This window comes from Bemisia tabaci, chromosome 3, assembly GCF_918797505.1.
Source record: "Bemisia tabaci chromosome 3, PGI_BMITA_v3".
Classification (NCBI taxonomy): Eukaryota; Metazoa; Arthropoda; class Insecta; order Hemiptera; family Aleyrodidae; genus Bemisia; species Bemisia tabaci.
Genome location: NC_092795.1, coordinates 5,755,339 through 5,779,363, shown reverse-complemented (window position 1 = coordinate 5,779,363; position 24,025 = coordinate 5,755,339). Strand labels below are relative to the sequence as shown.

Genomic DNA, 24,025 nt, shown 5'->3' with positions numbered 1-24,025 from the left:
ATAAATCGACGATGGAAGTGCCAAACCCGTAGCTTACTTCGCGACGTTGTAAACCTTCTGTCACATTTTACTTTTTTAAAGAGTGTCGTTGTTTTCCACAAAATTTATTTTGGTATTTTTCGTTCCCTCGACATTATTTGCTGACAGTTCTTCGTAAAAAGGTGATTTTTTTTCTTTTATTTCAAAAATGAAATATGATTAAATTGCGATTCGTCATTTGCTAGTTCTACCGTCAAAATAAATAGATACACGGATTAACTATAAGAAGAGTCTGAAAGAATGATGCAATTCATTTCGATGGCCACAGTGCAAAACCACGTACCTCCTTTTCTAACGTTACAGCGATAAATCCTCTCATGCCTCATGGTTTCCTTGAAAAACTAGTCAACAATATTCACGGAAATTTCCTTAATTTTTCTTTTTTACCAGCAGAATATTTTGTAAAAATTTCAAGCTATAAAGATGGCTTGTTTCTCTTAGGGAAAATAAAATAAAAGCGGGCATTTTGAAACGGCTTACTAAAATTACGTGGTTTCGCACTTTAGCCGTCGATTTATTAGCTTGAGGACTTTTGAGCGTGCGGAAAAATCACAAATGTAATGAACAAAATATAATCAATTTATTTTCGACTTAACCAATAACTTATAGGAGAGTGTATTTTGCAGTTTTGATGCCACTCTCCTAAGTCTATTTACAATAATTACAATTGAGTAGAGAGCAGCAAGCATGAGGAGTAGAACGTCGATGGAATAGTACTGGATGACGCTCATGTCTTTGGCAGGAGACTGTAGGTGGTAGGCGCCCCGGTGTCTGAGGACATACTCCGTCCAGAAAATGGCCGTGTCCATCGGGGTCTCCGCCTGGTCTCGCAGCAGGTTCGACCTCTTTTGAGCTTGCTCTAGGAACCTGACAAAAGAGAAATATACTATGTTAAAGCGCCACGGCACACAAAGGACCGCGCTAGTAGAAGAGGTCGGACATAAATTTTTCGGCTAAAATTTTAAATTTTGATATTTACATAGTCACAAATTCAATTTCAAGGAGTGTTTTTGAAAAAAAATTTCACGGAAAACCCAATAGAACCACTTTTGAACTTTTTTGTTTCATATTTTCGAAAATATTAGCGTTCAAAGTTTTCAAATTTTGTCCGACTTCTCCGATTGACTCAGTCCATTGTGCGGCAATGCAAGAAAAACACACAGGTCATATTTTGAGATTCTGATGGACCTAAAGATAATATCGTCGTTTCTCGGACGAAGGAACGGAACTCCATTCCAAGGTTGCAAAACTGAACCAAAAAATCAATTTTTTCCAAGGAAGTATTGTGCGCAATTTTTGTTTGAAATTTTTCTGATTTGTGCATGAGGTCTGGAAAAAAGTTAGGGAGACTTTCAGTGGGCAATTCCCGAGATTTTTCTCTTTGCAATTTGCTAGGAGAAATGAGGCAACATTGAAATGTAGTTACGTTCTTTCGTGTAGAGGGAGACGATACGTCGCAGGTAATTGGCAATCGCTGGTAATTTACAAACCAGTGGTGAATAAATATAGAAAATCATAAAATTCTAAAAATAAAAGAACAAGACTAGAGTGCTGATTATGTGCCTATAATGGGAATAGACATTTATATATCTTTAAAAACATGGCAGGAATATGCACACTTAGAAGACTGTGTAGTGAACTACGTGACATTAGTTGGGTTGAGATCGGACAGGCAACTAAACTAACATCGTGACAAAGCGTAGAGTATCACAAAAAATGAAGGCGTTTCAAGCCGAGCTCATATTTCTGAAGACCATAACCCTTAAAAATTGCATTATGCCGATGCGCATTATTGCAATTTATTGAAACAAACAAATTGCCGGCGATTGCTAATTGCCTGCGACAGATATATCGCAAAGCTCGCTAGGCTACTGCTACCGTTTTATCAAAGGAAGGCGTTAGTGCAAAAGTTAAGTTAAATAAATTGTAGTGGTTACCTAGGATTTGAAACAATGGAGCTGATGGCGTTGAGCAGTTTATGTTCAGTCAGTGATCTGAGTTCGAGTCTGTAGCCGTATCCGTCTCGAACCGCCTTTTCGGCGTTTGCATCGTGATCACAGAAAACTGGTAAGACGACCACAGGCACCCCGTGATAAATCGTCTCAAACAAACTCAACAGTCCTCCGTGTGTGACAAATCCTCGAATCTTCTCATGACCTGAAAAGTAAAATTATTTCTAACTCTTTCGATTGTTTCATTTTTCTTTTCTTTTTTTCGTATTGGTCAGCAATTGAAAATTATTTAGGTGGAAAGGTGAATCTACAGTCTTTGAGCTGAAGCAATTTGATAGACGTTCGTTCTGTCGATAATGTTTGATTTTTAAGGCATCTGTGAAACCCTTGTGGTCAAGCATGCCGAAATGCATCATATCTTCTTACACAAAACTGATTTCCAAAATTTGTCAAAATAATCCTAAAAGCACGACTTAAAGGTATGCCAGAAAAAATTATTGCGTTTTGGTTCACCACTATTTCTTTTTTATTCTTTAGTCGGAAAGAAGTATCAGAACTGCTTGAGCTATATTTAAATCATGATCAGATTTTTGAATGTAAAGTTCTAATACACTGCGGAATGGTTTTTTTTCTAACAGATCTGAATAAAGAGTCTGAAAATTATGGATAAATTCTTAATTTTTAGATCTTATCTTGAAGATCAAACCGTTTTAGTATGCAATAAAAGTTTTTCCGCTGTTTTAATAAAAAAAGAACAAAGAATGGAAGAAACAAAAACCTAAGACAATAATGGATCTTTAAATTTCCAGCTTGATAAAAATTTAAGTGACACACATATGAAAGGATGGTGTTCTCCAGCCATTTTTTACGCCAGTAATAAATGAATTTTTGAGCATACATCCAATGGTTCAAAAAATTCATTTCGGTAAAAAACGAGAATGTTTATTTTGCAACAGTTAAGAAACAAGAATTTCTAAATGTCCGTGTTCAAAATTAACCCGTTTTAAAGAGCCTCTGCTCAAATTCCATGTAGAGAACAGACTTGACGAGCTTGTTCCGGCAGATAACGCAATTTGCCTATCCGCATTTTGAAGGCGTTTTAAGATCGCACTTCTTTCATCACAAGCAAAGTTGGTTTGACGTCGTCGTTTTTGCGGTGTTTAGGAGTCTTCGCCAACACATTTCACTTTTTTGAAGGAGAAAAAATCAATATCATCCTTTGAAATTTTCATAAAATTTGTTTTAAAACCAGGAGAAAAAAATCACAACATATTTACAGAATTGATGTTGAGTACTTTTCCAATAATGTAATGAAGTATGGCAGGAAGTCTGCAATGTTTCACCGTCGCACAAGAGGATCGAGTAAATTAGAGAGATCGGACATGACATTTTTGACTAAAACTCCAAATTTTGATGTTTATTTCGTCACATTTTAAACAAGGGGTGCTTAAAGAAGAACATTTTTTGAGAAAACCAATGAAACTACTTTTAGAACCTCGAAGTTTTGTATAAACGGAGTTGTAACCGTTTAAAGTTTCAAAATCTTAGCCGACCTTTCCAATTGACTCGATCCACTGTGCGTCGGTATGGAGATTATCACCGAATGACAATTGGAAAATTGTGGAAATTACTCCGATGGATCAACGTAAAACTCTATGACAAAATGAGCACATGAGAGGTCAGAAATCACAATCCGTGCTATTAAACTCACCCAGTAAGTCTTGTTGTGGGAACCATCGACTTTGCATGACGTTTCTCGGTAGCAGTTCATTGGCTATGGCATCGTCCCACTTCCAGAGGACTTGGTATGGAAGTCTCGAGAAGACCGACAAGAATAACTTCCTCAGGTGAATAGGCGTGTTGGCTGTCTGAACAGATGAGCCCATGCTCACGTAAATGAAACCCGCGTTGCCTCCTCGTTGAATGAAGTCCTCGATATTCTGCAAAAACGGAAATCTTCAATAAGTAATTGCAAACCGCAAATCGACTCAGTATTAGTCAGTATCAGTCTCAAAAGAGAATTTACAGGTGTCTAAAATGTGATGAAATTCGTGTTTAAGTGGAAGCTACTGAGTGAGTTAAACACGAGAACACGAGAATATCCCTCGTTCATGGATTGAACAACGATTGGAGAAGATATGACAAAATGATCTAATCTGCCAAAATACGTGTGTTTAAATGGAAAATACCGCCAGATGACGTCACTAGGCGGTGCATTTTTTCACTTTTAAATCTATTTTTATACTATTTCCCTTATCAGACAAAAATTATAACGAATGCTGTGAATTCAGCTCTTAAAGCACTTTCATATGAAGAAATAAAAAAATTGCATGCAAATTCTCCATTCTCATCGATTCACGATCCGCACTTTAAAACCATCTCGATGTTCCCACTAAGTAATTATTTGGACGGAGTTAAACAGAAAGGAACCAAGCCACATCGAGATCGACCCGAGAAAAAGAGGTTTAAAGTTTGGCTCCTGCATGTGACTTAATGTAAAAGATATAATTCAAGTTCAATTTCTGCAAAATTTGCTCCAACAAAAACTTTGAATTTTTGGTGATAGATAGTAGAGCAGTGGTTGGGTTCAAAACCACTCATAACTCAATTTTGTCCAAAATGTGGGTTGGTTCCTTTCTGCTTAACTCAGTCCATTTAAGCGTAATTTACCATTATCGGCGGATCAAACAAATTGGCAACATTGTCTTTTCTCCATTTAAACCTATTAAAATGTATCGATTCTTGAAGTCGCAAGGTGCTCCGAAAAGAATCGATTCTTCAACACAGGTTTAAAGGAGGAAATCCAGGAATTGCTGGACCCGTCTCTGTTAATCATGCTCTCATATAAACATTTTATACGAGACTGGCTGATTATTTTGAAACTGTTTAAAATCAACTGATGGTAAAATCGCGTTTTTTCACCCTATGGTGTCACTAAGCATCAAACCTCATCATATACAACGCTTTTCATCACCACGTTTTCATATTAGAAAAATAATTTCATATAAAGTACCGCGAAACGCATAAAACCTGGGGCGCGAAACGCTTTAGAGAGTCAGACCGCGAAGCGCCTTAGAGGGTCAAGGGACGTGGCCTCCTGCTCGGGAAAAAATTGTCAAAAATACCGTGAACTCAGCTTATGAAACATACTCTCGCATAGCAATACAAATTCCTCGCGCAAATTGTCCAATTCGTGACTTTAAAATGCATGTCACCAATGAATTTAATGGTTAAATTCTCAAAAGGCATATTTTGATGCCAGAATTTCAAGTTTCCACTCATTTTATCAAAAAATTCATCAACTTCCAGTTTTTTTCAACCACTTACTTACAGAGAGTTTACAGGGGAAGTTTTGTATACGTGTTTTTTTTCCCTCTTTTTTCCCACGAATCACGCGATCAGAGATTTTGGACCGTTTTAATGCTTGGATACCTATACTTCGGCCTTCGCATTCCCATTAACTTTTACTCCACTGTCGATGGCAGTGACAAAGCGTGAATGATCGATTATTATCAGCAGCTCCCCATTTGAATCCGTGGTAAAAAATCGATTATTAAGGTGTTCGTCGCGAACAACCTATCTATCGATCCTTTTGCATAGGCTTAAATTAATGACAGATCAATCGATAAATCGTAAAGTACGCTAGGTTGGTCGGAGGAGGATCCGCGGTTATTTTACGGATAAAAGCAAAACATATGTCAGATTGTACACTCTGAGGCAACGACTATTTGAATGTAAGCTCAAATGCATGTAACCACTCGATTGTTTAGTAGAGAATGTCAAACATTGGTAAAAAATCACTATTTTTGTGAGGAAATCGAATCGAAATAAGAAAGTTTACCGCTAGATTTGACAGACATAGACAAGAAGACATCAAGTCGTAAGCCCACGCCGACGATTGAGTAATTTTCCTCCGAGGCTATAGGAAGAATGTCGTATGTACCTTCAGGCGTTGTCGAATTTCTTCAATTAAAAAATGAATTTTCAAAAAACTTGTGAAGGGTATTCCTTCAATTTTACAGAAAATTTTATTCGCAATTTAATCTGTTTTTCCCAAAAACTTGCGGGACGAATAGTAATAATTTCTCTCAAAAATGAACTTTTTATCGAGGGCAATTTGGCAACGCTCGAATATTATTACAACGTTTTTCCTTAGCAGGGCAATATTTTGGTCCAGAATGGCCCATAATATATCGTCAGGGGTATGCGCGCCGACTTGATGAGCTACGGTCACGTACAGAGTATTTCAGTTTCAGAAATGGACGCATTTCTGTCAAACGGAACTATGTGCATTATGACGTGAGCCCTGTTACGCATATATTCTTACGGGTCTCAGGGCTCATGTATTGATGCACATAGTTTTGTTTGACAGAGATACGTCCAAATGACGATGCATTTTCGAAGGGTCGATTGGGAAATCGACACGACGCAGCTTGCGACATCGACGATATTCCATGTATCGGTTATCAATTTGCCATATGTTAAATGATTGTTACGTGGGGTAATCATAATCACGCTAGAGGAACATCTGTCGATGCAACTGAAGGATGGTTCATAGTCAAAACTGAGCAGGTAATCACGCGCTCGTGAGGTTTGATTGGAAACGTCTTCTCTGCTCTTTCGAACTGCAATTTTTTCGGTCTTGGGAACTGTGCACGCTAATATTTAGGTTTCGTATGATACGGAAATGGTATTCTTCGAAATGACTGCATTGTGGGTCGTTTATAGATTCCTGCAAATTGATATTACGGAAACGCATACATGTTTCGCTTTATAAGAGCAGAACAAAACTCCACACGAAGATTAAATTCCACTCCGCATTCAAAGCAATTGAATTATTTTGGTGCAATGAATACTCCACAGTGAAGTATATTCGAAATACCCCAAAATTTTTGGTCGTGAACAAGTCTGTTGAAGAGTGACATCAGCACATTTTTTTTCACTTAAAGGTGTATAGTTGTACAGGCAAAGGGTACTCCAGCTTAGTGTGACTTTCAGTTCTTTTTCAGGTACATGATGAATTCTCAGGATTATGCACCGAGTGATAGGCCATCAAAATGCTACTCAAAATGCTAAGGTATCACTTTGAGGCGATTCGTCTTGGATTTTGGTGCGGTTGAGCTGGCTTGCAATACATTGTATCGAATCCAGTAAGTCAATGATCTCAACAGATCATGAATTTTTAGACCAAGATAAACGATGGCTGAAGCCTTCAAGAATCATTCGGAGCAAAAAATTGGCAAATTCACAGAAATGAAAGCAGAATTTTTTTTTCGAAAAAACCTTGCATTCGGTTCAGAATTCGACCTCTGTTGAAATGTGAGCTTGTTTGCCAAATAGAATACTGCCTTCATATTTCTGTATTTTACAATTTTTGTAGGTTGAGAATGATTCTGTAAGCTCAAGCTCATAGGGTCTATCGTCCTCTTATGCGTTGAAAGTTCAAAATCTGCCCTGATCTTTTACTTAATTGATGCAGTATATCGCATGCCATTTTCACTACACCAGAATCCGGGACCTATGATTCACCTTAAGACATACGAGCGTGGTTCAAGCCTTCTCGAGAAGTTAACTTGGCTGAGCGAGGGAGGGCATTCCCCTCGACAAAATTTTCAAGCTGGAGCATCGAAAGAGGATTGGATCGAAGGGATTCTTTTCCCACAGCCCACCAGTTAAGCAGGGTTTGTCTCATTCGCTTCACAGGAATAAAATAAGTAATCTTAATCCCTCCACTGAAAATTTCATTTATCTCAATTGGATGAATGTTGGAAGCTGAGCCTGCTCCTACCTCCTGCCTCCTAAAATTGGTTTCCTAATCGCTTGAATTAAAACAAACAAAAGAAGGGACCTGGTTCCATTCTTGGGAGTGATAAGCACAAACGGTGAGTGGACGTGATTACATTCCTTTTTTCGATCCGATTTCGGTTTCCCGATCGAATTCTACCTTGTTTCACGCTGCATAATGTTCGTTTTTCACTGAAAAAAGAGCTCAAAATTGATCTAAAAAACAAATGCATGGGTCATTTGCGTGGCTAGTCACAGAATTGCTCTTCGTAAGCTGATATTATAGAATAGCGAATAGCTAAAACGATCTGCATGAACTTTTCTCCTCCGATGTTATCAGTGAAAAATTAAGATTGAATGCGCATTAACTAATTTCTTAGGTAGAACACGAATACTGATTTTACGTGCTGCAACTGCCGCACAGTAAGAAAAAGTCACTGTTAAAAAGCCCGGCGCGAAATTCACGCTTACTGATTTTCAGTTGCTATTTTGACCACCTGTTACTCTAAGTGCATGGGTCCGGCGCAAAATAAGTTCGGCGCGAAAGTCGCGCTATGCTGGGAGTGAAAATCTAACAGGCAAATGTCAAACGGAACTGTCTCAGCATGAATTAGAACCCGAGTGGCTGATGTGAGAAACGAATGCGCAACCACTTTGCTATTCGATGCTAGTATCAGGAGTACCTAAATACATGCTACTTGAGGGAGCTCAACTAATTCGTCCGACGGTGGTGATATTCATGCTCTGATCTATTCATTCAGAGTGCGGCGCGATATTCGCGCTGGATTTTTTTTCACGCCGGCTAATAACTTGGAGTAAATCATTGATCAAAATCAGCGAACATTGTAACACAATATCTGAAAGGTAGTGGCACTGAATATTTTGGTATTTGGAGTGTAGCCAAGTGCTAGAAATAATGTAAAATTTGGTCTAAGTTTGTTAATAAAATGTAAGTTTTTTAAAGAAAATTTTACATTATTTCTAGCACTCGGCTACACTCCAAATACCGATAAATCATTGATGTTTAACAGTGTAGCTGATAGTTTGTGTCAACATGAGAAGTGGAGTATAAAGTAACCTAACTGTGTGGTATTTTGTGGTTCGATTTTCTTTGCACTTGTATCCTCATTGGTCCAATGCGCTAGCCACCTACAATTCGCAATCTCTGTGTTTCATCGAGAGAAACAGGTGTACATTAGTTCAGCAGGGCACTTTCTTTCCGGTTAGAAATTGGCAAAAAAGGGCGGCACTTTACTTGAAAGCACTGTTTTTATTAGCTCTCAAGAGGGATATTGACACGTACTGCTGTCTTGTCTGAAACCACGTCATTTTTTGGGCACTTGCGGCTTTCTTATGTCTCGTTTTCTTGAGAATAAGATGAATTCTTCTGTTTTTGCTATTTCAGCAATTTCATCCAATAGATAAGACGAATTTTGAAGGAAACTCGATTTCGAAAATTCGAGACTTACTGCTCTCTTCGCTCACTGGTAAAAAAAAAAAACCTCTTGGACCAATGCCGCATTGCATTGACTTAAGAGTGCAGTTTCTTGTCGCCGGATTTAAGAGTCTTTAACTCTTGTTAGCTTCCTTCAAGCGGATTTTGCATTGATTCAAGCGGATTTTGCATTGAAACAAGAGTCCAGACTCTTAAATCCGGCGACAAGAAACTGCACTCTTGAACCAAGAGGTTTTTTTTTACCAGTGTATATCACGGCAGTATAAAGCGAAGTTCTTTTTTGCTTGGAGTAAGGGCGGCAACGCGGGAAGGTGAAGCTGTTGGAAGTGTTGGTTGCGTGCTGGAAGTGGACCAATTTGGGAGGCTGCGACTGTTACGCTTCGAGATGTGTCCACGCGAGCCATTACATAAAGTGAAGCGCATTGCACGCGGCGAGTGGCGAGTGCGAGTGGCGAATGCGAGTGGCGAGTGCCGCGGTCCTGAGTACTCTCGTCAGTGCGGTCGCGCCGCGCCGAAGCGACCGGACTCCCCGAGCAGATGACCACGAGAGCTACACGAGTAGTCTTCTTCGAGTTGAAGACTCAACCGAGTTGCCAAGTCCAAGAATTCCGGCCATGGTAACATTTTCAGGTAGCGCACTGAAAAAAAATTCTCGGCGTTTTTACCAAAGCCCGTTGGTACCTTTACCATTTCACTTTTTTTACCAGTTATCGGTAATTTTACCAAGACAGACTGGTAAGCTTACCTAAAAACCGGTATTTTTACTGGTTTTTTTTCAGGTAAGAATACCACTTTTATTGGTAATCAATTCCCGGTAACTTTGCCATTTTTTCTCGGTAATTCTACCACAGTCGATAAAAAATATTGGTGTTTTTACCAAGGTCCAGTAAAATTACCGTGAAAGTTCAATAATTTTACCGAGATTTCTCGGTAAAATTACCAATTCCATAAATGGTAATTTTACCAAGAAAAAATTGGGATCAAATAGAACCCTGAATTCTTGGTAATTTTACCCCTTTCTTAGTAAATACACCGAGATTTTTTTTTTCAGTGCGAGATACTATACTTTGAAAGGTTCCAGTGTGTTACACTGGGTAACACTGCTGTCGTGCTAAGAAAAAACAACGTAAGAACCTTCACGCGTTGCCAAATTTCGCTGAATAAAACAAACATTTTCAGGGAAATCTGTGAATAATTTTTATCCAATTTTTCAGGAGATTTTAATCGCAATCAGAATTTAATTATCTGAAAATTTTGAGAGAAAATATCCATAACTTTCCCTAAAAATTAACATTTTATTGGAGGAAATTTAGCAACTCTCGAATGCACTGAGACCCTTCAAAGTATAGTATAGTGCAGTTTTTGTGTCGTTTTAAAAATGTTGACCGCGATCACGATTGCGCTCAGACCTCTACTCTCAACGTACCTGAAGATGGCATGGAAGCCAAAATGATCATAGTTTAGCACTTACCTACGCTAAAAAAATACAAATTAGGAAAACAAGGTAAACCATCATCGAATAATCATAATGAGTCCTGATCTAGCTAAAAATTCACAACGTTTAACAGCAGGTACACTAAATTTTGCAATCAGGAACTATACAATTTCAGTCTCATGCAAAAAAGGTCTTATCTGCATAGGGATACTTAAAGGGCATATGCTGTTTCCAACATGAGCAAGATATTGTAGTTCCTAATCGTAAAATGAAGTGCGTTTGTGGTTACAGATACAGCATTTGTTACCACTAAACGTTATTAAATACGAATGCTAGGACTTACTGAGTTTATGGACTACCGCTCACTTTTTGTGTCACAGTATCTCGATTTATTTTCCAAAGAAAGCTCCATACTCTTAAACTATGCCTGTCACTCTCAATAAGTTGGAGCGCCTTCAATTTCGTATGATACTGTGCAACACCTCGGTCCGAAATTGTCGCTTGAAATGCCGCGGCACGCGGCACGGCGGACGAGGCGACCGGCGCATTAGCGCCTACAAACCTAACAGGGATACTTCACGCATTGCGCAATGCGTGAAGTATCCCTGTTAGGTTTGTAGGCGCTAGTGCGCGTTAAGCGCCGGCAGCACGCCGCAGGATAGGACGCAGCGGAAATAAGGTTAACATGTGACTATCTATCATCATATGATGCAGGGACACTTAAAGGGCATATACTGTTTCCAACATGAGCAAGATATTGTAGTTCCTAATCGTAAAATGCAGTGCGTTTGTGAAAGCGTGTGGTGGAGTCAGTGCCATTGGTTGGTTATGGTTACGATAGGCAGCTAAAGCAACCTCCTGGCAAAGCGGAAAGTCTCAACGGATCCTGAAGGCGCTTCACACCGGGTTCCCGATTTTGACGTCCTATATCAATGAAATCTTTACTATATCGATGAGAATTATTGCTTTTTGACGAGTTTAGCGCTTCAGCCACTTAAAAATTTCTGGCGATTTCGGATTGCCTGCGACACGTGTACCATTGTTATATTGAAAAGGTCGACTGGTTATTAATCGAAATTATATTACTACATGTGTATATTGTATAGGAAACTTTGTACCATTATCGTCGCTCCTCTGACGTAAAGACGTACCTCAATTTCCTCGAGAGCCCTTTTTGAAATACGAATTCATGCATTTTAGGACTCAATCGGAAATCGAGATACGCCTATATTGCCGTGCTAAGGAAGAACACCGTATGAGTCCTCAGACGTTACCAAGTTTTGTTAAATAAAAATCGAATCTTTCAGGAAAACTGAATATTTTTGTCCTAAAAGTTTCAGACAATTTTGTAGGCAATTAAATCTAAAATATCAGAAAATTCCAAGGAAAAATATGCATGCATGTCGTCAAAAATGCATTTTTATCAAGGGAAAGGCAACTCTCGGATATTCATGAATATCCGAGAGTTGCCTCTCCAGCAGAGAGAAAAAAAAACACGGTTATTCGACGGTTACCACGGTAATAATGTCACACGGGATTTCACGGTAGTAGAACCGTGGATTTTGATAATATTATTGATAAGCACAGTAGCATAACCATGCTCCTAATAGTATGTCAGTTCCCACAGTAATATTACGGTGAACACGGTCATATCGCCGTGCTCATCGTTACAAGAATCAAAATCAACGGTTCTACTACCGCAGAATCCCGTGTGACATTACTACCGCTCTAACGGTATAATAACTGTGTTTTTTTTCTCGGTCTTCCTTGGCACGGGAGTATAGGTCTGAGGAGCGACGGGGGTGATTTGTCGTGACCTACCTTCGGCAAGGGTTTTGAAGGTCGGCAGTGGATGCATGCGACCTCGGCGACATTGGGGAGGTAAGGGCGCGGGTAGGTCATGGACGAGTGCCCGTTCTGGAGGATGAAGCTCACGTTCTTGGAGATCTCGTAGGCGGACGGGGTCCCCGGGTGGATGTGAGTCCGGAGCACTCCGTTCAAGAACCATCGGACCATGATCCAGTGCAGCATCCCGCACGCCACGTGCAGCGCCGCATTGTGCACCTGCTCAAAAATATAGAAGAAAACGTCTTTATAGCCGGAAAAAATACGATGGTCATCACTGTCGTGCTAAGGAAGAACGCCGAATGAACCTTCTTTAGTTGCCAAATTCCCTTAGAGTGATTACGAATTTTCAGGAAAACTCGTAAATAGCATATCCGTTAAATTTTTCAGAGAATTTCCTTTGTAATAAAATCTAAATTATCTGAAAATTTTAAAATAAAATGGACGTATTTCTGCCAAACGGAACAATGTGCATCGTGACGTGAGCCCTGTTATGAATATATTCTTATGGGTCTCAGGGCTCATGTCTCAGTGCACATAGTTCTGTTTGGCAGAATGCATCCAAATATTCATTACTCTCCTAAAAAATACACATTTCATCAGAGGAAATTTTTCAAATCTTGAATGTTCATACACGACGTTTTCCCTAGTCACAGCAGAACACTGCCGTATTAAGGAAGAACGCCGTACAAGCCTTTAAAATCCATTTTATTGGAAAAGTGTAAATATTTTTCTTCAAATTTTCAGACAATTTATTTTTACAAATCAATCTAAAATATCTAAAAATTTCAAGAAAAATTATGCTTAACTCTATTCCAAAACGAATTTTTTATCAGAGGGAATTTGACAACATCCGAATGTTCATACGGCGTTTTTCCATCGCCAAAAATTTCGCCGAAAAGTAGTTCTGGGTAATTTTGCAGCGTTGATTCTAAGAATGGACTCCGTTTTACAGAATCAACTTTTACTGGTAAAAGCTGTCCTCATTTCCAGTTTCAGCGGCAAAAATTGAGTCATGGGAATGATACCATTAGACATATAAGAGATTCGTATCCCCATACTGTCCGACTGAGTCATGGGAATGATACCATTAGACATATAAGAGATTCGTATCCCCATACTGTCCGACTTAAAGCCACCGGATGAACTTAGTAGAGACGTGCAGTTTTTTCATAAACATTGAGCTCACTCTGGAAAAGCTCAATTTTTAGGGAAAATGCCGATTTTTCCGCAGAAAAACGAAGTAATTTAGCGATTTGGAGGTCATTTTCAGAATCAGCGCTACAGATCTACCCAGAATCTGTTGCTGAACCTTTGGCAAACCTAAAAAGATTAAAATTTGCTGATGAGTGATTTGATTATGACATTTGCGCATTTTGCAAGAGGAAAAAAAAATATGAAAAATACTGTGAACTTAGCTCACCAAGCACTCTCAGATAAAGTAATACAATTTTTGCGTGCGCAAATTCTTCATTGTATTTTTCTGCGACGAACGCGTCAGTCGCTCTCAAACTAACAGGGTTTTTTTTCTTAAATTGACATTGCATGAGACTCATTAATATTTTCCAAGAAAAAAGCTGGTTTCATTCCCTTTGGCTGCTCAGTTTGCGGTGCATAGCTGAGTTTCTTCCCCAGTGCGCAATAGTGCCACACACCCTCCAGCAACGGACCATACTGAGGGAGACGCAGATTCTACATATTCAGGATAAAACAACTTCCCCGGAAAGCAATCTGATAAAAGTTCTCTTTTCAAGGTAAGTTCTCCGCAGAACTTTTGATGACGCAAATGTTGGTGTTATTATGGCCTCGGCTGATAAATGAAGTAAACTTGCATGCTGGTAATCGGTATTGTATGTGAAATGCCGTAACGGCAATTTTACATTTATATCAGTGTCTCTCGAACGAAGAAACGTAACTCGATTCCAAGGTTACCCAACTGACTCAAACAACTAGTTTGTTTTACGAAAATGTACCTTTACGATTTGTATCCAAAATTGTTCTGATTTTTGCATTAAATCTAAAGATAGTTTAATGAAATTTTCAGTCTCAAATCCCCAAAATTCTCCAGTTAGAAATTCCTAAGATTATCCTGGTTAATATGCATTTTGCGAGGGAGAAATTTTGCAAAATTGAAATGGATTGAATGGACACGGACGTTCGTTCGTGAAGGGAACGACGATAAAATTTGACGAAACGACGGTTTATGTCTTTTTGTTTTATCCCTTATTCGCTCCCAACTCCTCAATGTGGAAATTACTCAAATTTCTCATGCACGTATATATTGGTTTTGTGGCGAATGTGGAATGTGGTTACAGATACAGTATTTGTTACCACTAAACGTTATTAAATACGAATGCCAGGACTTAGTGAGTTTTTGGACTACCGCTCACTTTTTGTGTCGCAGTATCTCGATTTATTTTGCAAGGAAAGCGCCGTACTCTTAAAGGATGCCTGTCATTCTTCAATTTCGTATGATACTAAGCAACACCCTTGTTGCAAAATAGTTGCTTGAAATGCCGCGGCGCGGCGGGCGAGGTTGACTGGCGCATTGGCGCCTACAAACCTAACAGGGATACCTCACGCATTGCGCAATGCGTGAAGTATCCCTGTTAGGTTTGCAGGCGCCAGTGCGCGTTAAGCGCCGGCAGCACGCCGCACAATGGATCGAAGGATAGGACGGAGCGGAAATAAGGTTACCATGTGACTTTCTAACATCATATGATGCAGGGACATTTGTTTACTACGGTAATTTTTCACGTAGAAGCTGAATTTTATTAAAAATGCGTTATAGTCGACAGTTTTTATGAGAAATCTTGTTTTTTCATCTGAGAAAAATATAGAATAAAAGTTCTTGCGGTATTAATATCGGTATCATAAGCCAACCATCGGTACAAAACCAATATATAGGTGCATGAAACATTTGAGTGATTTCCACATTGGGGAGTTGGGAGCGAATAAAGGATATAACAAAAAGACATAAACCGTGCGGTAGGTCTGCACCTATAAAAACCCTGCGCTTGTGATGGTTAATTTTTATGTAACTTTTAGCGCTGATTCCCCAAATGACCTCAGTTTTTTCCCTATACTTCTCATTTTCCGAAAAATGAAGATTTTACTCTATTAAAAGATTTTTCGATGAATTTCTGGGCGATTTTCTAGCCGATTGGTGTGTGATAAGAAAAAACAAATGTTGTTTTCGGATTTGGAGGCCCAAAATACATTTAAGGTTACCTATCGCATGCCTGAAAAGTGTTCTCATCTATATCTGGTAACGAGATTTTTTGATATTTGGTGAATACCATTCTTCCACAGTTGCTAGTCGCTTAAAACAATTTTTCTCCTTCTTTTTCTTTTCACTTTTCTTTCCTTTTCTTTTTTGTGCATCAAGGAGCAACACAGACACATCAATAGACTCCGAATATTCTCCCTGTATGGGTACTCTGCGCAAATCAGGACTTGATTTGCGGATAGTTGGATCAGATTTTGAGTAAAAGGAGCCACGGCTTTCAGAAAGCTCTAAAACGCCTTCAATTTTGGCATGTGCAACACGGGCGTCCGTTAAGCACGAATAGTTGCATGTAGGCGTCATTGTTCATCTAATGCTGCCTCAGGCGAGTCTGATGACTGAATGGATCTTATTTTTAAATAATGCCGCAATTACACGCTGAATTTAGCAGCTGAATGTGGAAGTCAACAGTCATCGCCCAACGGCTGAAACTTCGCAAATTCGAGTTATTTTCATTCAGATGTGTATCAAATCTATACTCAAATAGTTCAGACAAATTCAACATTAGTCCGATGGTTGCTGAGAATCGTCGCTGAATTTTGCGCGTCACGCGCAAAATTCAGGCATCGGGCCGATGACTTCCACATTCCAGCCACAGTCAGCTCCCACATTCAGCGTGTGATTGCGGCATAAGGCATTGCCACCTCTAGGTCATGCACAAAATTACCATCTTGCATATGGAATCGAATGGCAAATAAGCTATTTCTAAGATGATCTAGAATAATTATTAGTCTCTTATTGCTAAAAAGAAGATACTAACTCTAACGCACCCTTTGGACGAGGCTCATGGAGTCGGACAGCGGGTAAGCAAAGAACGGGGTAACCGCGTAGGGAGTAGGGTTGCCGGCGACGGAAAGGGACTGCGTATAGAATCCAACTGTATTGATATACATGAAAGGGACCTTGAGGTGGTGGGCCAGTCCAAGAGCGCACTCTGGATAGGCCCCGTCGATTATCAGCAACTCGAATTTTCGCCTCGTGTGGAGCAGGTGCTGCGTCTGTGTGTCGGAGAGCATAGCTTTACACGCCTGAAATGAAAAGAAGGAAGTCAACGATGTAAATGATCGATTCTAAGATAAGAGAAAGGAGTGAAAACCAGACAGATTTAAAAATAAAGAACGAAAAAAAAAACTGATTCCAAATTTGTAAATCAGAAATATTCAAGCAAAATGTTTAAATTATCCTTCCGTTTGAGATACTAAAAAGCACAACTGCAAATGCCTATAATATAAAAAAAAAAAGAAACTTGTTGCTGTAAAAAGCTGACCTCAACCGTGTAAACCGGCAATATTTTAGGAAGATGTTCAAAATACTCTCAGGATTGTCAGGATATTCTTGATTGCGAAATTAGGAGAAAAAGAAATAAGGAGAGTCCATGGATTTGAAGAGTTATTCTTCGCAAAATATTTATAACCCTGGAACTCCTGGCCATAAATTTAGAGAATTCCGTAAACTGTCAAAATTTGACTACCGATCCAGGCAAATGCCTGATTTGACTAATTGCCTTCGACAGATATATCGCAAAGCACGCCACGCCACTGATAGACAAGTTGATTGACCTTTTGAAGATTACCTGGTATCCATATCTGATGGCATCGAGAAGCGGTACAGGGTCCTCGCCACGGATGCGAGCACCGACGAGGTCCCAGTCGGTGAAGTTGCGGACGTACATGACGAGGCCGTACGGGGTGATTTCCCGGACGCGGGGGTGGGGGCGGCTCCGGGTCTGGTCCGGGCTCTCCGAGTTTTCCGGGAAGGCGTTGACGAGCGTCACCGAGTGGTTGCGGAGGACGAGCCCTTGCCCCAGGGCCAGGAACGGGATCTTGTGGCTCCGGGTGCCGCCCATGGTGACCATGAGGATGTTGGCGCTCTCCAGGCTCCCAACCCAGGAGAGCAGTGCCACCGCCTTCACCCATCGCACGCTTGACAGATCCATTCTGCACCAAACGCAAAAATATTCATAATACGTGGAGGAAAAGGCTAAAGGGAAAACAAGAGCCGCATAATTTGAATGGTTCGGTTGCGCTGATCACAGAATCGTGTTTTGATGCTTGATTCTTGTAGATTAGTTAAAAATATTAAGATCTGTCCAAACCATAACTTCCTACGTTCAATATTCTACAGTTTTTAAGAAAAATCACTCATATTGCGTCACTTGGCAGATTCAACAAAAGAAATATTCAAAACCTATTACACTAAGGAAGAGATCTGATTTCCTTTCAGGTGTGAGCAACTCTCATTAGGACGTATTTCTGTCTAACGGAACTATGTGCATTATGACGTGAGCCCTGTTATGCATATATTATTACGGGTCTCGGGGCTTATGTCTCAATGCACAAAGCTCCGTTTGGCAGAAATACGTTCATTATTACCTCAGAGTTTGATCATTATTTTACTTCTGCAAGTAGTGTCCTCTTTAAAGGGTTGTCACATAGTGGCTCAAAAATGTTCATACTATTTTATTTGAGGAGATTTTTTGGATTTAGTACCTTCTTGTGGGGGGATGCGAAATAAATATTCGTTGCATGCAATTCACGATCACTTAAAGCAAGCCTCCGATGATGAATAGATTAACAAGGACTTGAGCGATACAAACTCAGATCGAACTGATTATTTGACCTGAAAATAAAAGAGAACATTTTTCCCCTTGCATTTTTGAATGCAGTTTGTGCATCCACGTGTGCGTGCACCCATCAGTGTTCCGATTTAGGTTCCAGTCGAATAGGTAACTAAACTAACTGTGTGGCAAATTGTGAAGTATCACTGGGGATTGAAGGCGCTCCACGGCGGTATTGTAATCAGAGGGGCATCTATGAAAACAGCACATTTTTTCTGTAGTGAAAGAATCAATGTATCAACACTCTCTCTCTCCTACGTAGGCACACCAGTCACACCACTGGCTCTGAAAAATGTTTCATGACATGTTCATGTTCCATGTTTCACATTCGGGGCAGTCTCGCCTTCAGGTGCCTCTTCGGAAATATGAGACAGAGGAAGTTCCCTCGAAGCGGCAACATGGCGTCAGTTTTGCACGCCTCCAAACATCGAGATCGTATTCCAGTTCTTATTTTATCATATTTCTCGCACGTTTGTAAAAGTCGAGCTCCTTTCAATTATCGAAATAGGGAGTTCCTCTCGGCACACTCCTTTCCATTTATCATTAGCAAATTGTTCCTCTCTATTCTTGTCCGTTCCTTATTATTCCTGATTAGAGTCTCTGCTATCACGGCGCGTGTCTGATTTTTTAATCAATCCGTGCACTTTTCCGCGCTTCGCTAAGAGACTCGCCTTTCTCCTGGAAATGCAAGAGTGGGGTTTTGCCGCATGTCAGAAAAAAAGCCGTGCACAGAGAGAAAACTTCGGCCGTAAGGACTGAACTTCGGTTCATATTGAGCACCAAAGTTCTCGGTCATAGCCACTGTTGATGGTGACGTCACTATAGAAACTCTTCAGTATATTGAATTGATCCAAAATATGAAAATGGCATAACCTCTTACAATGCTATAAAAATGAACAGATTTTTTACAATAAAACCTGGATAAATTTATGAAATTTTCAGTAATAAGAAAAATTTTCGCGTTAATCAAGAAGAAATTTGGCAACGCTGGAATGGAGTTAGGTTTTATCGCCAGAGGAACGACGAATTAAGGCACTATTTGCGCGATTTTTACTGATTTTTTTTTTATAAGATACTGGGAAAAATATATGAAATCTTCAGTAAAAAGTGCTTTGCGTAAAAATACTAATGCTGGACGGGCAACGTTGAAACGAGGTTATGTTCTTTCGTTCCAAGAACGACGAATAAAGGTCCTCTTTTCCATTTAGACCGAAAATTGGATGGGCTTAGCGGTGAACGTTCGTTCCGCCGCTTAGTATTCCTCGGGAAGGACGTCTGGGGCAGTGGGGGGGGGGAGGGGAAATCGGTGGCGCGATATGTTTTTATAGGGACGTCGAGAAAAGTGCACTTGACGAGCGAGGGGGGAGGGGGGGGCGCCCCGGCGGCGAAAATGAAATGGCGCAACGGAACGTCTGCGCTATTGTAGAACGTCGCATGGAGGTGGGCTCTAACGAGGGAAATAATTCGCCATTAATTAGTCCCCTTTATGCGACGATCCCGGCGAGATATAAATCCGTGTGATGAGTTTTCCGAGTGTTATGCTACCCTCCGGCGTCACTAGAATTTTTAAAAAGCTGCCGAGTTGTCGGACGCGTTGCCGCCGTAGGCATAAACTTTCAATTCAGTCTCTTTACACTGAGAGTAAAGACATGAGGAATCCGTCTCTGATTGGCTCCCGCAATTGAAACTTCCACAGTGTCACAAACGGGAATGAATATGGACTGCATTTTGCAAAAAGAGACCAAAAGCATTGCGATGTTGCTAAGATTTTGCAACTCCTTTTGTCTTGGAAGAAAAACCTGGTCATCCATAAACATTTTCTACTTTACACCATAAAAACTTTAAATTTAGGACAAATATTACCACGTGCGTTTCAGATTTTTGCATGATTACAGTACTTTTATTGCAAAGGGTGAAGTCGCACAATCTTAGCGACATGACAATGCTTCTGGTTCCTTTTTGCAAAATGCAATCCATATTACACTTTTACTGATGGAGATTTCGCACGCAAATTTTTATTGCTTCATCAAGAGGTGATTTCACAGTATTTTTCATAATTTTTTCTGATGTAGGAAATAGTATAAAAACAGATTTAAAAATGTTAGAAAATGCATCGCCTAGTGACGTCATCTGGCAGCATTTCCCATTTAAACAATTAAACAATCGTGTTTTAGCAGAGTAGATCATTTTTCCATTGCTCCGACAATGAACGTTCAGTTGATGAACCAAGGGTACTTTTGTGTCCATTTCACTCAGTATTTTCCACTTAAACACAAAATTCATCAAATTTTAGAAACCTGGAAATTCTTAATTACAAAAATTGTAAAGAGGAATGGACCGGGGAATTAGTGGCACGTCAGGGAACAAACCGAATGAGAGACGGAGCGGAGGAAAGCAGTGGCGTGGCCTGCTTTGTGATACATCGATTGATCTGCCATTCAAACCTATGGAAAAGGATCGATAAACAGGGTGTTCGTAGCGAAGACCTTGAATATCGATTCTTTACAATAGCTTCAAATGGAGAAATATCGATAATCGATCATTCACGCCACGCCACTGGAGGAAAGGGATTCGCAAATGGACTAATCAAAGATTACGAAAAACATTCAAACTGCTGTGTAATCTTCCTACCCGTTTTCGGCATCCATGAGCCGACTTTTCTTCACTCATCGTTTGAAATGACTAATGCTTGTATCGCTATTTTTGAGGTTTTGTCGCCGCGCTGAGTGAAAATGCGTGGCCGCCCACTGGAAAATTAATATTCTTTATAACGACTTATAGCGTATTTATTAACGTTCTTTCCCATTTCCTGAGGGATTCTATTTGGTTTACTATAGGAGGTCCAAAGAGATCAAATCCCTCACATAGCACCCTAAATACGAGGTCTGTTAGATTAGAAACCGGATTTTGGTCATAACTAGCCCACAATGCGACCAAATTAGGTTTTCTTGAGCTCTCCTGATAGCTTAAAATATACTTAAGAACGCTACGTTCACAAATTTGAAAAATCCCAATTAGCTTCGTTGGTATGTGGCTTGAAGTAAGGCAAACCTCAAGGGTGTTTTGCGATTTTTATGTTTGACCGAATTTGTCTCTCTTTTTTCGGTCTTGCACTACATTTTTCAACCCACAAGTACGATTGGAGTTTCGTCTCCATATCGTAGCCGTACACTAAAGTATTGTCACCGAAAATTATCCTATCCAAAAATGTAGGATCATTGTTAGAACGTTCAAGCAGCTAAAGGAAAATTGGCATTTGGTTGGATTTTCGTTCAACGGACAACAATCAAGGGGCAAGTGTACCTGAAACTCGATGCGAGTCTACATATTCTATGAAAATTGTATGTACAGAGCCTTCAGAAATATTACTCTGTTCGACAAGCTCGGAACGACCATTTTCGAGCACTTTTGCCCGCACTTCTTCCACGTGACAAATGTCAGTTGCCGTTAAGGGTCGATTCCCATGCTCCTCATCTTTGACGAACTCCTGGCCAGTTTTGAATCGTTTGACCCATTCAAAACAGTAGAAACATCTCATACAATGATCATAGTAAACTTTACTTAGCATATACCAAAAGTTTCGGTACAAGGTATACCGAGTTTAAAACAAAATTTAATGTTGAATCTTTGCTCTATCAGTGATCGCATGATGAAAATCGCAAAACGCATCTGACTTAGTCGTATTCAAGATGACACAGAATAAACACTGATCAAAATAAACAAAATCTGTGAACGTAGCGTTCTTAAGTATATTTTCAGCTATCAGGAGAGCTCAAGAAAACCTAATTTGGACGCATTGTGGGTTAGTTGTGACCAAAATCCGGTTTCTAATCTAACAGACCTCGTATGACAACTTTAGCAATCATAGAGTAAAATTCAGCATTAAAGTTTTAAGAATGGGCCCTTGGTACGGATTATATACAATGATCTGTCATCCCATAAAATTCAAATACGATGGAAAATCTATCGTGAGTTTGGTAAATGTTAAGGCCAGTTCGAATATACTCTTTAAAGGTTGTCAAGATCAAAGAATTTTTTACTTCCATATTTTGTAATTTTTCCAATCGCATATCATTGTAATCGCTTGCAAAGATTCACTTTCTGAGTTATATTGCTCAATTTTACTTTGAGGTTAGAAGAAATTGTTATTTTCATAATGCTAGATTATGGAATTTCTTGAACTTCCCTTAGTCGCAATATAAACCACACGGAGTTTCTGGAGGAAATAGGGAGCTGTTTAACGAACGACCATAAAAAACGTCCCCTCAGACAGGGGTGGGCTGGAATCGAGAAAGTTGGGAGGTGATCATGATTCGCGAACCCTGTTTTATTCGTGTCATGTGTGAATTCATACATATATATTCCATTCACCTGTTTCTCACTCGATCAAACCAATTCGCCTTCAATATCTCGTTAGGCAAAATGGGTGGTTTGAAATCGGGAGTTGTTCCTCGCAGCAATTTGGCCACGTTCTCTTGGTTTATTCATAGCCACAGCGGCTTAATACTCCACTCACATTGTTTCTCACTCGTTCCGATCAGTTCGCCTTCAAAGTCCCGGAAGGCAATGTGAGCGACTTGAGAGCAGTAATAGTTGCTAACAGCATTCCGGCCAGGTTCACTCGGTTTATTCATAGGTGCAGCGGTTTAACACTTCACTCACATTGTTTCTGCCTTGTTTCGACAATTCGCCTTCAATATTTCAATGGGCAATAAAAGTGGCTTTTGGGCAGTAATAGTTGCTTGCAGCAATTTTGTCATGCTTTTCTCATTGGTATCAAGCGCATAGCATTATCGGCCTCATCCTATCCCTTTCTTACAATGTTCAACACACCATCGTGTTTCTCGCAAAATTTTACAATGGGAAAATCACCTTAATTTTGAATAATCTCAGTAGTCACAGATCATCAGGCAGGCGACACCTCCTGATCTCTTCCTCCACCTTCTGGCGCCAACCTTTGACTGGACGTTCACGCCGCCCTCTTTCGGGAGGTACCCAATCAAACACCCATTCGGACAACCGACCTTCTGCCATCCTCCGCACATATCATACGAAACCAGTCGCAATGATTTTGATATTTTCCACAATATCGTTCTCAATCCTGCCGTTCTAAGGAAAAACGCCGCATGAACTTTCGAGAGTTTTCAAATTTCCTCCGGTAAAATTATTATTTTTTAAGAGAGTTCTGAATATTTTTCCTTGAAATTTTCAGGAGCTCAAGGTTTTCAACTTTCAAGAAATTAACGAGGAGATTGGAGGACACGTATTCTTAAATTCACTAGGAAATTTGAGTTATTTTATCAAAGGAAATTTGTCGATGCCTGAAGGTTCATACGGCGTTCTCTCTTAGGATTCTCATCATTTCACGCACGTTTCCACGACAAACGCACCCTCTTCGCGACATCGCTAGAATACGCCCTTGGATAAGTTGAATTATATTTTGCAAGAAGGAACCACTACCTCTGGCTCTCTCACAAAAGCACATATCTGCATAGGGAAACCAACGGCATGTACGTTGCTTCTAAAATGAGCCAGAAATAGTGTCTCCCCGTTGCAAAATGTAATCCAGTTGTACCTAAAAAAAGAATCATATGCAGCTTGGAATGGAGTT

The 24,025-nt window shown here is 39.9% G+C and overlaps 1 protein-coding gene across 1 annotated transcript in view; it reads right to left on the bottom strand.

Annotated features, from left to right (window-relative positions):
- Positions 1-600: 600 nt before the first annotated feature.
- Positions 601-24,025, bottom strand: part of LOC109030778 (UDP-glucuronosyltransferase 2C1) — a 48,094-nt gene continuing 24,669 nt past the window's right edge. The window contains exons 3-8 of the mRNA XM_019041909.2: positions 17,371-17,734; positions 16,568-16,825; positions 12,488-12,730; positions 3,703-3,931; positions 1,977-2,196; positions 601-906 (exon numbers count right to left, since the gene is read on the bottom strand). Coding sequence (XP_018897454.2) covers positions 615-906; positions 1,977-2,196; positions 3,703-3,931; positions 12,488-12,730; positions 16,568-16,825; positions 17,371-17,733 — 1,605 coding nt within the window. The 5' untranslated portion in view covers position 17,734 and the 3' untranslated portion in view covers positions 601-614. The remainder of the gene's footprint in view (positions 907-1,976; positions 2,197-3,702; positions 3,932-12,487; positions 12,731-16,567; positions 16,826-17,370; positions 17,735-24,025) is intronic.